This window comes from Phacochoerus africanus, chromosome 3 (genome assembly GCF_016906955.1).
Source record: "Phacochoerus africanus isolate WHEZ1 chromosome 3, ROS_Pafr_v1, whole genome shotgun sequence".
Taxonomy (NCBI): domain Eukaryota; kingdom Metazoa; phylum Chordata; class Mammalia; order Artiodactyla; family Suidae; genus Phacochoerus; species Phacochoerus africanus.
This window is the reverse complement of record NC_062546.1, coordinates 166,956,482-166,973,562: the sequence shown is the minus strand read 5'-3', so window position 1 is coordinate 166,973,562 and position 17,081 is coordinate 166,956,482. Positions and strand designations below refer to the sequence as shown.

General features: G+C 43.6%; 1 protein-coding gene across 4 annotated transcripts in view; it reads left to right on the top strand.

Moving 5' to 3' along the window:
• RFTN2 (raftlin family member 2) overlaps positions 1-17,081 on the top strand; it is a 67,393-nt gene extending 50,312 nt beyond the window's left edge. For all 4 annotated transcript variants that reach the window (XM_047773156.1, XM_047773155.1, XM_047773154.1 and 1 more), the window contains 2 exons: positions 7,792-7,870; positions 15,704-17,081. In XM_047773156.1, the coding sequence (XP_047629112.1) occupies positions 7,792-7,870; positions 15,704-15,976 (352 nt within the window). In that variant the 3' untranslated portion in view covers positions 15,977-17,081. The remainder of the gene's footprint in view (positions 1-7,791; positions 7,871-15,703) is intronic.

The following is a 17,081-nucleotide window of genomic DNA, read 5'->3' as shown; positions in this document are numbered from 1 at the left end:
ATCATGAACTTGCTCCTGTCTTTCCTCCCTTTTGTCATCCTAACACCAGGACCTGCCTGTTCTGTTTAAATAGTGTAATTGGCCTGGGAAAACTGAACCCTTGTTTTTATGTCCTCATTATTGTTCATTACAACTTCTAAACATTATAAACTGAAATGCCAAATTGGGGAGATGCCAACATAGAAATCTGGACTTCTGCACAAGTCTACTCTTATTCACTCTTTTGTTTGTTTGTTTGTTTCGTTTTTGTCTTTTTGCCATTTCTTGGGCCACTCCCACGGCATATGGAGGTTCCCAGGCTAGGGGTCGAATTGGAGCTGTAGCTGCCGGCCTACACCACAGCCACAGCAACTCAGGATCCGAGCCACATCTGCAACCTACACCACAGCTCACGGCAACGCCAGATCGTTAACCCACTGAGCAAGGCCAGGGATGGAACCTGAAACCTCATGGTTCCTAGTCGGATTTGTTAACCGCTGAGCCACGACAGGAACTCTTCTTATTCACTCATTTTAAAGTTGTCTAGTCAGAATGGAATTACACTAGGCCGTTCCCCTCTGTGGTCAGGGCTTCCCTGAGTTCATTCTACACTTGCTAGCAGATGGTGTGGTGTTGTAGAAAGGAGGGAACTAGAAATGATTTCAGATAAAACTCTGGGTTTCAACTTCCTTATTCATAAAATAGGGGAGAAGTTCCCACTGTGGCACAAAGGGATTGGCGGTGTCTCTGCAGCGCAAGGATGCAGGTTCAATCCCTTGCCCAGCACAGTGGGTTAAAGGATCTTACGTTGCCACACAACTGCGATCTGATCCCTGGCGCAGGAGCTCCATCTGTATGCTGCCAAGTGGCCCAAGAAGAAAATAAATGGGGGAAATAATATCTTTGCTGCCCACCTGAAAGGACCATCATAACAAGCAAATGTGCAACTTCACATGGAAAGTGCTCGGTACACCAAAAGCACTGCACAAACACAAGTCACTCTTCTTCCTTTGGTCTATGAGATCTTCTTTTCTTGGGAGGCCAGTCTTTGCCTTGTCTTTTAGTTCCATAGCAAATCTCTCTCCCTTAAAAATACGCAAGTAGGGAGTTCCCTTCGTGGCGCAGTGGTTAGCAAATCTGACTAGGAACCATGAGGTTGCGGGTTCGATCCCTGCCCTTGCTCAGTGGGTTAACAATCTGGCGTTGCCGTGAGCTGTGGTGTAGGTCGCAGACGTGGCTCCGATCGCTGTGGCTCTGGCAAAGGCCAGTGACTACAGCTCCGATTCGACCCCTAGCCTGGGAACCTCCATATGCCGCAGAAGTGGCACTAGAAAAGGCAAAAAGACAAAAAAATAAAATAAAATACCCACGTAGAGAGTCTTCTTTTTGTTTTCTTATGAAATGCGTAGAAGGCAGGAAATGGAGACAGAAACTTTTATTGAGTATCTGCTACACAGAGAACTGTACCCGCTGGAGTTCTCACTGTGGCTTAGAGGTTTCTAACCCAACTAGTATACAGAGGATGCAGGTTCGATCCCTGGCCTCATTCATTGGGTTAAGGATCTGGCCTTTCTGAGAGTTGCGATGTAGGTTGCAGACTCGGATCAGATCTGGCGCTGCCGTGGCTGTGGTGTAGGCTGGCAGCTATAGCTCTAATTCAACCCCTAGCCTGGGAACTTCCATATGCCCCAGGTGCAGCCCTTAAAAAAAAAAAAAGAACTACACCCACCACCTTCTGGTGGTGTTAGAACCACCTCTGTTTGTTTTTTGTTTTGTTTTATTTTTGTTTTTTGGGGGGGATTGTTTTTGTTTTGTTTTTTTGCTTTTTAGGGCTGCACTTGCAGCATGTGGAAGTTCCCAGGTTAGAGGTTGAATCAGAGCTACAGCTGCCAGCCTACACTGCAGCCACAGCAAGGCAGGATGTGAGCTGGTCTGCAACCTACACCACAGCTCACAGCAACACCAGATCCATAACCCAGTGATCGAGGCCAGGAATCAAACCCACATCCTCAGGGATCCTAGTCAGGTTCGTTAACCGCTGAGCCATGAAGGGAACTCCAGAACCACCTCTGTTTTCAGAAAAGAAATAGAAGACTCAGAAAAATAGTGTGACTACCTCAGCATCACTTAGCAAAAGAGCAACAGAACTGGGGTGCAAACCCAGGGTCAGTCTGGCTTTAAAGCCCTACATGCTGTTTCCCCCACACTCCACACTGCCCCTCTGATAAATACATCACAGGGAAGTGATGTGTCCTGACATTTTGTAGTATAAAGTTGTAGAGCCAGATGAACTCATTTCTCCCCCATCTGTGGCCTGGCTGCCCTGCCTCTGCTATAAGTACAATCCCTAGCTTGCTCTCCCCAGATCCCACACTAACATCTGCCCGCATTGAAAAATGAGCTTACCACCAGGGCAGAGAGCCCCTGGTGCCAGAGACAGCAGCAGTGCTGGGGCTTCTCTGCTGCTTCCTTTGGGTCTTTGCCTAATCCTGTGACTCAGGAGCTGACTCAGGCCTCATACTTCTTTCACTTTGCTTCCACTGGCTGGTCTGGTCAGATGCCTGAAAATGACCTTGCTTCTCTCCCCAATCTCATTTTTGCAATGGGCCTCGCAGATCTGACCTTTGCTTTCCTCCTTCAGTTTGGCCCGATGCCCCCCCCCCAGATTGTACCTGGGCTTGGCCTCTGGAGTCATGATACTTTCCTGGTCCTCCTTCCCCTTCCCCAGGCTTCATAACCATTTACCCTGCCCTCCGCCACTGCCTGCAGGGAACTTGGTGCCCTGGCTGCCCCATCCCTCAAGCTGACAATGGCCCTAAGGAGTGTCCCGGCTGCTCTCAAAGAGGAAGGACTAATGGATGCTTTCACATCTTTGCAGACAATTCCCTTGACCAGCTTCTGGCAGCTTATAGCCTTGACCAAAACAGGTTGTGCCAGAACTTTTCCAGAGTTTTTCTGTAAATCAAGCATTTTCCAAAAGCTGCATTCATTTTCTATTACATCAAAACATGACTGCCCATTAATAACATTCTGAAAGAGAATCCAAAGGTTCTTAGCTCTCTCTCAGGAAGATACTAAGTTCCTCGGTTACCCAGCAGAACTTTTTGGATGAAAACTTCTGTAGGGAATAGAGATGTAGGCCCTGTCCTCTTACAGCATCCAGGAGGCATCTGAAGTGCTCTCTGGTTCCATAATGACTTCACCAGTCAAGTCCTTTCAGAAGCTGTGCTACAGGGCAAAACTTCTATCCAAGCTCAGTAAAGAGAGTTGCCTCAGGAGCCCCTGGAGACTGTGAGGGACTCACTTGCCCTGTCAGGTATCCCTCTGCAAGGCTTCAGACTTCTTTCCCTTAGAGTTCTCATGATTAGATTCTCCAAATCCAAAGGCATTCCACATCTTACAGATGTTCTGAAAATAGTAGAACCTACTTATTTTCTTTTGTTTTTTCTTTTGCTTTGTTTTTCGCCTTTTAGGGCTGCATCTGCGGCACATGGAAGTTCCCAGGCTGGGGGTCCAATCAGAGCTACAGCTGCCAACCTACACCACAGCTCACAGCAATGCTGGATCCTTGTCCCACTAAGTGAGGCCAGGAATGGAACCCACAATCTCATGGTTACTAGTTTGATTAGTTTCTGCTGAGCCACAATGGGAACTCCAGTTTTGTTTTTATTTTATTTTTGGTCATATTCACATGAGTTCCAGCAGGGGTGGGGGTGGGGGGGTGGGGATCAAACGCATGCCACAGCAGCAACCTGGGCCATAGCAGTGACAATGCCAGATCTTTAACCTACTGAGCCACCAGGGAACTCCTAGAACTACCTATTTTAAATCAGAATGTTCCCTTAGAAAACTAGGTACGTAGAGGTCTCAGACATATTTCAAATTGAGTCTGGCTCTAAGAACCTCCAAAGAGAGGGGAAGATGCTAACCTTCCAAAGTGTCATCTGAGCATCCAGAGACTGTCCTAAGATAGCCTTTAAGAAGCCATCTCTGGAGTTCCTGTCATGGCGCAGTGGTTAACGAATCCAACTAGGAACCATGAGGTTGCGGGTTCGGTCCCTGGCCTTGCTCAGTCAGTTAAGGATCTGGCGTTGCCGTGAGCTGTGGTGTAGGTTGCAGACTCAGCTCAAATCCCAAGCTGCTGTGGCTCTGGCGAAGGCCGGTGGCTCCAGCTCCGATTGGACCCCTAGCCTGAAAACCTCCATATGCTGCGGGAGCGGCCCTAGAAAAGGCAGAAAGACAAAAAAAAAAAAAGAAGAAGCCATCTCCACACCTGGTATTTTACCTCATTAGCAATGGTTAGAAGCCTGCTTTAGGCCAACCATCACATTCTAGTGCTTTCAGACTTTCCCCATCCTATAATCATTTGGGAAGAACTCCAGTGTCACCCCCAGCCCCTACCCTCACATTCTCCTGCCTTCTGTTCAATAAGAATAATTCCATCCCAATCCCTCCTTCTTATCTTTGGATAGTTCTAGGCCTGGTTCCCTCATGTGATTCACTACCTGGGTCACACATTTTGGGCATTATCCAGAAATGTCTTCTCTATTCTTATGTATCCTTTGCCTTGACTTTTCTTTCCAGAAGATATTCTTTTATTATTATTATTATTATTACTCAATGAATTTATTCCATTTGTAGTTGTACAATGATCATCACAATCCAATTTTATAGGATTTCCATCCCACAACCCCAGCGCATCCCCCTACCCCCCAAACTGTCTCCTTTGGAGCCCATAAGTTTTTCAAAGTTTGTGAGTCAGTACCAGAAGATATTCTTGATTCTAAGCTATTTCTTCCCACTTCGCCCCACCCCACATTTCATTAAATGGAGGAAGTAGAAGGAAATCACATTCACTGTGCTCCTTCCAGGGGAAGGCACATTGACTTATTTGTCCTTCACAACGTCCCCGATGGGAAAGGCAAGAGCATTTTAAAACTTTGCTAAAGTCATCAGCTATTAGGTGGTATCATCAACTGTTATGGTAAAAGCACAACATGCGAGCTGTTAGTTTCGGTTTTGTCTGGAGACTTCCTAAGGACTCTAGCCCAGGATCCAGCCTCTCAGATGGCTCTGCGGAACTGCTCCGAAGAGGTAACTGGAAGGGGTCAGTAAATATGTGATTTAGGAGAAGAGTCACATGCAGTCAAGCACATATCTATAGAAGGTTGGGAGTTCCCATTGTGGCTCAGTGATAATGAACCCAACTAGTGTCCGTGAGGACATGGGTTCAATCCCTGGCCTCACTCATTGGGTTAAGGATCCAGCATCACCAGTGCGGTCCTAAAAGGAAGGTTGGTCATGAGGAACAGATATCTCATTTAGTGATTTTAGTGCTTTTCTAAGTATGCAAGAATCCGGGTTCATAAAAAAATATCCCTTGGAGTTCCCATCATGGTGCAGCGGAAATGAATGCGACTAGGAACCACGAGGTTGCAGGTTTGATCTCAGTCCTGGTTCAGTGGGTTAAGGATCCAGTGTTGCCACGAGCTGTGGTGTAGGTCACAGACATGGCTCGGATCTGACATTGCTGTGGCTGTGGTGTGGGCCGGCAGCTACAGCTCCGATTCAACCCCTAGCCTGGGAACTTCCATATGCTGCGAGCGGCCCTAAAAAGACCAAAAAAAAAAAAAAAAATTCTCCGGAATTATTTCTAACTTTGTGAGGGCCTCTTTTCCCAGAGCACCAAGTACCTTATTCTGATCTTTGCCTGAATTCCTTTCAGGGTGAATTGTGGGTCAGTGACCACAGCAGCTAATGACTTGATTTTTGCAGAACTGGAAGGTGGGCAACATTCTTTGTTTTACAGCAGTTAAGATTTGAACCCAAGATCTGTATTGTTCCAAAGTCACTGCTTTTTCCAGTCTCCTCTATGCTCCCAAACAGACCAGCCTGTTCTTCATGCCACTCATCCCTTCCCAGTATACCTGTGTCGTAATTGATGGCTCCTGATAATTCAAGTTGTTCCCAAAAGTTAGGATATATTTCATACCAATCTTTTCTTCTAATTAAAGATAAAGTCAAACTGCAATAAGATTAGACCAGAAGCAATCATTTAAAAATAAGAAAGAAGCAGTCTCTCATTACCAGTTTGCAGGAAGATTTGCTGTTTCTCAAAATTCAACAGTATCAGTAAGTTGGGGATTTTCAAATGGTGAGGAGTAGACCACTAGGGCCAGAGTTTCAATGTTGCGTTTGTTTTCTAGAAACAGAGCTCAGCATAAAATGCAGCTAAGAGGGAGGTTTTGTTGGGGGTTTTTGCATAATAAAAGTCGTAACTGAGCAACATCAGCCACAGACACTCCTTCCCCATAAATCCATGGAGACTCTTGTGAAAAGCATTTCAGAGAAATCCAAACCCCAAGTAGTCTTTGGCAAGGGGTAATTTGCCATGATGATAGTTAAATAGGGAGAATACTGAGTAGCTGACTACAAAGAAGCATCTAAAAATGAAACGAGCTGTGGCTCAAGTCCCTCAATTGAAAATGTATATAAAATTTCTCACATGTGGCAGCTCAAATCTGTCTCTTCTTTTTATCAGACAGATTTGACAAAGCATAGCAAGGAGCTTAAATTATACCCTTTTGGCCTAATAATCCCACTCCTGAGAATTTATCCCAAGGAAATAACTCATAAAGAATAAAGAAGACTAGGCATGTTTCTATAGCAGCATTACTTATAAATAGCAGAAAACTGGAAACTAATTTTCTAATAATAAAGGAAAAGCTTAGTACATTTTGGTATCTTAATTCTTTGAGATACTATGCACCTATTAAGAATATGATCACAGTGTACAAACAAGAAAAGAGGTACACATAGAATACAAAAAGGCAAGTATGGTTATAGACATGCAGAAATACACACGTTGGAGTTCCCATCGTGGCGTAGTGGAGACAAATCCAGCTAGGAACCATGAGGTTGTGGGTTCAATTCCTGCCCTCTCTCAGTGGGTTAAGGATGCAGCGTTGCCATGAGCTGTGGTGTAGGTTGCAGACACGGCTCGGATCTGGCGTTGCTGTGGCTGTGGTGCAGGCCAGCAGCTGTAGCTCTGATTGGACCCCTAGCCTGGGAATCTCCATATGCCTCAGGTTTGGCCCTAAAAAGCAAAGACGAACAACAAAAAAGTATACACGTTGATAAAGAGTAGGAAGGAGAGTTCCCATTGTGGCTCAGCAGCTAACAAACCCGACTAAGATCCATGAGGATTCGGGTTCAATCCCTGGCCTTGCTCAGTGGGTCAAGGATCCGACATTGCCATGAGCTGTGGGGTAGGTCACAGACACAGCTTGGATTTCTTGTTGCTGTGACTGTGGCTAGGCCAGCAGCTATAGCTCCAATTTGACCCCTAGCTTGGGAACTTCCACATGCCGTGCCTAAAAAGCAAAAAAAAAAAAAAAAAGTAAGAGGGGACATGAAGAGACATACTACAGATGTTAGTACCGTAAGATTATAAGTTTTAAACATTAAAATTTTCTTTTGTAATGACCATATTTAGTTTTTAGGGTTTTCTTCCCTGTTTTTCCAGCTTTAACATAAAGAATCGTATTTCAGAGCTCTCTTGTGGCACAGCAGGTTAAGGATCTGGTGTTATCACTGCAGCAGCTCAGGTCACTGCTGTGGTTCATGTTCAATCTCTGGCCTAGGAACTTCCATATGTCGAGGGTGTGGCCAAAAAACACTGTATAGAATCATATTTCAGAATTACTTTTGTATCAGACTATTTTACAAAGGATACATGTGGAACATTCTAGTCAAGTGTGAAATATAGAGAATTATAAATTCACAAATACATACTATTGTTTTAATTTGCAGTGAAGGGAATTTGGCTACAAAGCAAGTTGTGTTTCTTCAGAGACCAGTTATGTGGAATTCAGCTGCTCAAACACCAGAAGTGAGTAAAATTGATGCTTTATGTGCTAAATGTTATACTGAAGCATTTCTTTTCTTTCTTTCTTTTTTTTTTTTTTTTTTAGGGCTGCACCTGAGCCATATGGAGGTTCCCATGCTAGGGGTCGAATCGGAGTTACAGCTGCCAGCCTACACCACAGCCACAGCAACACAGGATCTGAGCTGTGTCTGTTCACAGCAACACCGGAACTTTAACCCACTGAGGGAGGCCAGGGTTTGAACCCTCAACCTCATGGTTCCTAGTTGAATTCATTTCTGAAGCACCATGAGGGGAACTCCTGAAGCATTTAATTCTTAAACTTTCATTGCTATTCTAAATGGTGAATGGATGAGGAAGTGCAGACTTGATAAGGAAAACAGTCTTCTGAACCAACAGGTAACAAGGGAAATGTGGCAGCAAACAGTTCTGAAGGGGATCAAAATATTACCCCAAATATGCCACTTGGGCACAAGAAGCTAAAGGCGATTAAGAAACAGACAGGAGTTCCTGTTGAGGCTCAGCAGAAATGAACCCGACTTGTTTCCATGAGGACACCGGTTCAATCCCTGGCCTAGATCAGTGGGTCAAGGATCTGGCATTGCTGTGAGCTGTGGTGTAGGTCATAGATGTGGCTTGGATCTGCTGTTGCTGTGGCTGCGGAGTAGGTCGAAGACGTGGCTTGGATCTGGTGTTGCTGTGGCTGTGGAGTAGGCCAGCAGCTGTACCTCCAATTCGACCCCTGGCCTGGGAACTTCCATAGGCTGCATGAGTGGCTCTAAAAAGCAAAAAACAAAGAAACAAAAAAAAAGGGGAAAAAAATCACACTTTTTAATTACCTAAAATTGTAATTTCAGTTAAATTCTTCAGTCCATTTCTCCTTGATAAATATTTAAAAGAAACAAAAGATCATTTAAAAGTATTTAGTTTCCACCAACTCAAATAGAATGTCCATCCAGTGGTCTTCACAAGGTAAGCGGTGGCGGGGGGAGGGGGGGAAGGGAGATTCCGGGGGTGAGGGAGCACATGTGTGTGTGAGATCATCTACCATGCTCTCCAAGCCACCATGTCCTCATCTGTAACATAGGGGCAACGTTAGCACCTCCCAGAAGGTTCTGAGGTGGATTCAGTTAGAGAATATGTAGAGGGTTGGGCACAGCACCTGGTCACAAGAAAGGCTGCTTTTGTTTTCATAGAGATGTTTTCTTTCAATATTAAATGATTAAACACTAACTCTTTGGAGAAACTGAAGAAAAACCCAAAACTCTTAATGACTCTCCATTTTTCTCCTATTAAAAATTACCTTCAGGGAGTTCCCTTGTGGTGTAGTGAGTTAAGGATCCGGTGTTGTCACTGCAGTGGCCCAGGAACTTCCGCATGCCTCAGGCATGGGCATGGCCAAAAAAAAAAAAAAAGAATGAAAAAAAAGATGGGGAGTTTCTGTCGTGGCTCAGTGGTTAACAAATCAGACTAGAATCTATGAGGATGCAGGTTTTAGATCCCTGTCCTTTCTCAGAGGGTTAAGGATCTGGCATTGCCATGAGCTGTGGTGTAGGTTGTAGATGCAGCTCCGATCTGGTGTTGCTGTGGCTGTTGCAAAGGCCAGCAGCTACAGCTCCAATATGACCCCTGGCCTGGGAACTTCCATATGCCGTGTGCGGCCCCCCGCAAAAAAAAGATGGAAAGAATAGACCCTGAGAGATAGCAGTTAAATTTTTTTACATTTGTTTTTCTTCTTTAGAGCAGTTTTGCATTCAAATAATTTTCTTGTCTTTAAAATACATCTCAAGGGAATTCCTGTCATGGCTCAGTGGTTAATGAACCCGATCAGTAACCATGAGGTTGCGGGTTCGATCCCTGGTCTCGCTCAGTGTATTAAGGATACAGCACTGCCATGTGCTGTGGTATAGGTCACAGATGTGACTCGGATCTGGCATTGCTGCGGCTGTGGTGTAGGCCAGCATCTGTAGCTCCAATTGGACCCCTAGCCTGGGAACCTCCATATGCAACAGGTGCAGCCCTAAAAAGCAAAAAATTAAAATTAAATATATCTCAGAATGAATGATTTCAAGAGGTAAAGACTTTTTGGGCACATCTGTTGAATCGTTTCTCTAATATAAACTAGCAACTGAAGTACATCTAAGAAGTGTTCCGAATTAGATATTTTCCAGGGTAACTTAATAAAATCATATAAATACTAAGAAATATGTAACTTATACATTAACTTCTTTCCTTACTCTACAGAAAGATAATTATTTAATCAAACATAGTTCTTACTTTTCCAGTGATTTGAAGTTCATCTGAAATTATTTGAAACTCATAGGGGTCGTTTTTCATTCATTAGCTGTTAGTATCCTCAGTTGTCCATGAGAAATCAAATCTGGTGCCAGTGTCAATAGAGGGTATCAGCTGCCTTAAAGAGCATCATGTAAAAATAAAAATGACAGGAGCTCCTGCTTTGGCTCAGTGGGTTCGGCAGCGTCTTGGGAGCCCTGGGACTCGGGTTCAACCCCAGGCCTGGCCCAGGAGCTCCATATGCCACGGGGAAGCCCAAAAAATAAATAAATAAAATTTTAAAATAGAAATAAATTTTTAAAAAGTAAAAATGGCAGCATCCTGCTTTTAACATTAATGAGGTTCTTCCTCCAGCAAATGGGCTTTTTACTGGTGTGGGCAGAGGGGAGGAGGGATCACTGCAGCCATAGGGTGATGTTCAGGCTGAAGCGTGGCCCCCTCTTCTGGGCCACTCACAGTTACCGCTCGGTATCCCTTGAGGTGTAAAAGACAGAAACTTTGCTCAGATTAGCCTATGTACCTAAGGGCGTCTAGGTGGGAAGGGTACTGGCATAGCTCATAACATTAACAAGAGCGCTACAAAAACCAGGGCCTCGGGTACTAATACTGGAGATTCACCCCCAGACTGCTCTGTTTGTTTGAGCGTCTGTGTAGGTATTTGCATAGGGCTTCTTCTGAGTTGAGTGTGGACACCTCATCAAAAAGAAAGAACTTCTTAAAATAAACCAAGCAGAGAAATACAAGTACTATATGTTATCACTTATGGGTGGAATCTAAAAAATAAAACAGGAGTTGCTTCGTGGTGCAGCAGATTAAGGATCCAGCATTGTCGCTACTGTGGCTTGGGTCACTGCTGTGGCTCAGGTTTGATCCCTGGCCCAGGAACTTCCACATGCTGAGGGTGCAGCCAAAAAAAAAAAAAAAAAAAAGAATACTACAAAACAGAAGCAGACTCACAGATAGAGAACAAACTAGTGGCTACCGGTGGGGAGAGGGATGGTGCAGGTATCCCAGGTTATGGGTAGGGGATTAAGAGGTACAAGCTAATATGTATAAAATAAACTACAAGAGTTCCCGTCATGGCTCAACAGTAACAAACCCGACTAGTATCCAGAGGACATGGGTTCAATCACAGGCCTTGCTCAGTGGGTTGAGGATCTGGCATTGCCATGAGCTGTGGTGTAGATTGCAGACACAGCTTGATTCTAGCATTGCTGTGGCAGTGGCACAGGCTGGCGGCTGTAGCTCCAATTCGACCCCTAGCCAGGGAATTGCATATGTCGTGAGTGTAGCTGTAAAGGAAAAAAAAAAAAGACTAAATAAATAAATTAAATTAAATAGAAGAATATATTGTAAAGCACAAGGAATATAGCCAAATTTTTATAATGAATTTAAATGGAGTATAATCTATAAAAATATTGAATCACTATGTTGCACACCTGAAACTAATACTGTAAATCAACTATACTTCAATTTTTAGAAAGAACTTCTTTATCTTAGAGCCCATATAGCAGTCCTGGGGAAGGATCTGATTGGATCTAATTGGGTCACGTACACACACTTCAGCAGAGATTGTGGCTAGAAAAGCTAGTTGGAGGGGTGGTTGTCCACCAAAGCTTTTTCCTCTCCCAGGCTTGAATGATTTTGAGAGACTCGACTTGGATGACCCAAGAATATATTCTGTGAGCAAGCAGGAATGGGGTTTCTCTGCATGGTTCAGAGCCTCTGACTCTTCTAACTGGTACTAGAGCTGCCCTTAGTCTTACAATAGCTTCTTAATCCTCCTCTAAGCCTGAGACACACAAGGAAGAGAAATCCTGAATGTCTATTCTATGTTTTTATTTTTTTATTTTTATTTTTAATTTTTACAGCCATACCTGTGGCATATGGAAGTTCCCAGACCAGGGGTCGAATCAGAAGTGCAGCTGAAGCCTGTGCCACAGCCATGGCAACAGCAGATCCAAGCCATATCTGTAACCTACACCATAGCTCAGGGCAACATCAGATCCCTAACCCACTGAGTGATGCCAGGGATCAAACCTGCATCCTCACAGAGACTATGTCAGGTCCTTAACCCAGTGAGCCACAATGGGAACTTCACCATTCTGTGTTTTTATTGCTTTATAAATCATATTTTTTGCTACTCTCTCACTCTGTCCATCATAACGCTGTACAAAACAATACAATGTCCTATTACTGGTTTAAGTCTGACTTTCTTTTTCTTTGCTCTTGAGACACTGACAGTGGAAAATGAGAGGTTGGTAGGACTTCCTAAATGCAACTGATTTGTCTCTGAGCCTCATATTTGAAATGGATCAGTCATTTTTAGTAAATGAGGATGATTCTCAAAAGTTGATCAGTTTTTAATCAAGGGTGGCATTAGACCTGAATGCAAACCTTGGATAATCTCCCCCAACTTATAGTGAAAATATCAGAAAAAAAGTGAGAAGATACATGAATAAAGCCTGGCAATATAGCATGGAAAATCTCTTTATTGACATAGAGAAATAATCAAAATATAGTGAGTGCTAAGTGCAAAAGTAAGCTGTACACATCTATATGTGCATATGCAAAATCAGAGTAAAACATGCCAAATTTTAACAGTGGTATCTCTGTGAGACAGGATCGTGCGTGGGTTTTGCTTTTTTCTTTCTTTTTGCCAGGTTTTCTATACTGAACATATGTTATTTTGTCATTGGAAATTTTTATTTGAGAAACACACAGCTCTTTGACCACAAATCTACTCATATTTTTGCAGAGCAAATATTGTGAAAAGAATAAGGTAAGATACTCAGGCTCCAGCTCAAAGCTTGCTAGCTACTCCCTGACAAATCCCGTCTTCTTTCTGGGTCCTCCCTCTGTAGAATAAGGGATTAAAGTAGATGATCTTCAAGCACTGGCCAGGCTTCAGCCTGTTGTAAGAACATTGCAATTTGATTTGTTGGAAAAGCTATTATTATTTCATGTGACCTCAGAGTGAAGTGGGGGAGGTAACATCATTGCTGAAGATGTATTTATTGAGTCACATGGTAAAAAAGAAAAGTGTTTATTCTGAAGTCTTTTTTAGAGTTACCATGTTAGGTATATTTTCATTTTTTTTTTCTTTTGCCATGCCCACGGCATACAGAAGTTCCCAGACCAGGGATCGAAGTGTACCACAACAGTGACTCAAGCCACTGCAGTGACGGGAGCCTTAATGGTCTGAGCCACAAGGGAATTCCCTGTCATCTTGTAATATTTGAAGTTTACGGAGTTCCCCTGAGTAGCTCACTGGTTACGAACCCAACTAGTATCCATAAGGTTGTGGTTTCGAACCCTGGCCTTACTCAGTGGGTTAAGGATCCGGTGTTACCATGAGCTGTGTTGTATGTCGCAGGCTCGGCTAGGATCCCGCTTTGCTGTGGCTGTGGTGTAGGCTGGCACCCATAGCTCTGATTTGACTCCTGTCCTGGGAACGTCCATATTCCATGTGTGGTCATAAAAAAAGACCAAAAAAAAAAAAAAGAAATTTACCTTTGCTGGCTGTTTACTTATTAGTACTTATCTAAAAGTGAATTATTATGACTATCTTGTTATTTTGAATAAAACCCAATTTTTATTAGGAAAATTCTCTTTGAGTATGTGAGAGCTGGCTGCTGTTGGCTGATATACAATAAGGAATTTATTGCAAAATTTACCTTTGCCGTAAGGAAGGAAAGATCTAAGCTGCCAAGTGCACCCACTCCTTCCCATTTATTCAGTCAGCATGAGAGGTCATTCCAGAGTGAATGCGTTCTTTATGCCTGTGGGAAAGGGAGCCAGTAGCCAGGCTTGAGAAAGGAGACCAGTCTGGCAGTACCCATCAGCCCGGCCTGCAGCCAAAAGTCCCAGTGCCAACCAGTGTCCCAGTGCCAGGGAGAACGTGCCATTTTCAAATTCTGCATGCTGCGAGTTAATCTACCAGTTTCCACTGCTTGTATTAAACTCAATATATTTGGTGAATGAGAAGAAAAAGGAAAAGGATTTGCGATCTGATGTTTGCACTTGATGAAAGCAAATGAAAATGTCTCCACCACCAAGCTTTGTCTGACTTGGGACATGAGGGTGGGCCTTTCCTGAGGCAGGACCCACTGCAGACTTGTTCCCTTAAACTTGCCCAAGGACTCCAGCAACTCAGCCAAGAAAAAGATGAGCTGCCAACACACTCCTCTCTATGCAACACACTGAGGGCTGCATCGTCCTGTACAATGTCATCAATGTCAAAGGCAGTGGTTGCATTCCACAGGAGCCCACAAAATCCAGTTTAATAAAGCTGTTTGTTTGTGTTGTATGTTTGCCACAAAAACCAGCAGAAGAAACTTTTGTATCTTATTCACTACAATTCAACAAACCTGTGGGTTAACAAACTTTTCTAAGGTTAACCTAGGCATCTGACTTCTATGTTATTTTCCTAAGAGCTTCTCTAAGAGTAATTTAACTCTCATTTTTAAGAAAATGTAATCCTAATCCCCAACTTTAGGAGTTCCCATTGTGGTTCAGCTTTAGGAGTTCCCATCGTGGTTCAGCAGTTAGCAACCTGACTAGCATCCATGAGGATGAAGGTTTGATCCCTGGCCTTGCTCAGTGGGTTAAGGATCTGATGTTGCCATGAGCTGTGGTGTAGGTCGCAGACACAGCTGGGATCCCGCATTGCTGTGGCTCTGGCGTAGGCTGGCGTCTACAGCTCTGATTCAACCCCTAGCCTGGGAACCTCCATATGCTGCAGGTGTGGCCCTAAAAAGACAAAAAAAAAAAAATTAGCTTTAAGCAAATAAGCTCTTTGTAACCTGGGAAATTACTGGGCTTTTAAAAATTTTTGTTTTATCTTTATCTTTTTTATTTATCCTTGTTCAATTTTGTGCCTGCGTATATGATCATGATCTGTCATAGCATCAGTATTAAAGAAGCCCCAGAAAGAAATCTCATGCACAGGTCTCTCCTTGGGCTCTCCTGCGGACTAGACGTCTTAGTTTGACTTGTTTCCTTGGCAGGGACCATGTCCTCTTCATTCTGAACCACACCAAGGACATGGTCAGGCCTTGGTGATATGTCACAGCGAGAACACCTGCAGCTTGTCAGTCTGCAGAGTGAGCTGGTCCCGTTCCCACTGTGTCAGGCAGAGGCGGTTGTGGAAGGACAAGGAGAGAGGTCCGCCCCACGCAGAAAGCCACCCCTTCTTCCCATACGATCTCGGCCTGAACTATCTATGCAGCCTATTCCAGCAGAAGTGGGGGTGAGGTGGCCTCTGAGGCACTTCTGCTGCAGCTCACCAACTAACACCAAAAAGCAAAACAGAACCACCAGGGTGTCTCTGCCTCCTTTGTCCCCCGAAGTATGATCTTAACAGGTCTCTTTCCTCAAAGAGCACACTTTCACAGGGTGGGGGGTCGGGGACATGATGGGAGGCTCCCAGCTGGTCCTTGAAGAGCAGGATTTGGAAGAGAAACAGGCAGAAAGGCGTGCGCCGGATCAGAAGGTCAGGACTGCATTCACCCTTTTAATTCCTGCCAATCTCTTGTGTTTCAGAGGCGAGGCAGCCGGCACATGAAAGGGGAAGACAGGAGCAAAGTCACCAGCAGGAGCATCGGACTGGACACGGCGCTGTCGCACCCTGCAGAGAGCAGAAGCCCGGCCGAGGGGCGCCTTCTCTCTCCCTCTAGAGAATGCTGGATGAAGGAGAAGAGGCCTGCCCAGCCCAGCAGCTTCTCCGGGCTCAGCAGCAATGACAGTGTCCTGCGGGAACTAGACGATGGACAGTTTGACCAGGAAGATGGAGTAACTCAGGTCACTTGTATGTGAGCAAAGAAGGAAAGCCACAGAGGCCTTGTAAATAATAATGAGTAAAATAATTGCCAAGTGACTTCATTGTATCACTTTACCTGCATTTACATAATACTTTGAATTTTTCCAGACTCAGGCTGTCCTCTAATCTATGTAAACTTTGGCTCAACCTCCCAGGCACGGAAGAATAACCAACATATTTGTACATTTAGAATCCTGTTTAGAGTTCTCTCAACTAAAACATCTGTTTAAACAGATGTCTCATTAGGTTATTAACCCATAATGTACTTCAGTTTCTCATGAATGTTCAAGGTATAATTTTCTTACAGTTCCTGGTAAGACGACTAAATTTCTCAACCAGTATCTTTACCTAATTAGACAATTCTCAGGAAATTAGAGTCTTACTTAAAACTGAAATTCTCTCTCTCTCACTTACACACACATATAAAGGGCTAATTAATAAAATACCTATTTCCTGAATATAGCAGTCTAAATTTTGTCTTTAACTGTGTTATGTATATACAAAGCAAACCTATTTGTTAAAATAGTCTTTGAAAAAGAATCTGTTTTGAATGTCTTTGGTTTTAAAGAGTCACCGTGCTACCCACCCTGTACTGATTCATTGAGCTTCAACTGTGATGCTTCTAATAGCCTAACAAAGAGCGAAGCAGCATCCCCTAAAATTCAATGTGAAAAGAACCCACAAGCTCAATATTTAAAAACCTTAACAGAATTAATTTTCTTTTAAAAAATGTAAATAGTCTAAAAACTATGTAAAGTTCCATCAACTTTAAATGGAAACTGAAGTCTTTTATATCTCTCTAGATTTGAGTTATGCTTTTATTTTGATTGCTAATCATAAAGAATGTGGAAACCCAGAATTTTCACTCCTGAAAGAATAAAAAATGCTCTAGCACATGCAATGTGTACAGTGACCATCTCTGCTTTTCTTGCTCTGTTACTAGGAATACATTTGCCTTTCCCAGCCTTTAACAGAGATTTAAAGGCTCACTTTGAAATGTGAGAAATTTTAGATGAATTACAACTGACTGTGCCATTGATGAATTCAGCCTATTATATATTTTTATTAGCATTGGCATTATAAGACCATTTGAATAATAAA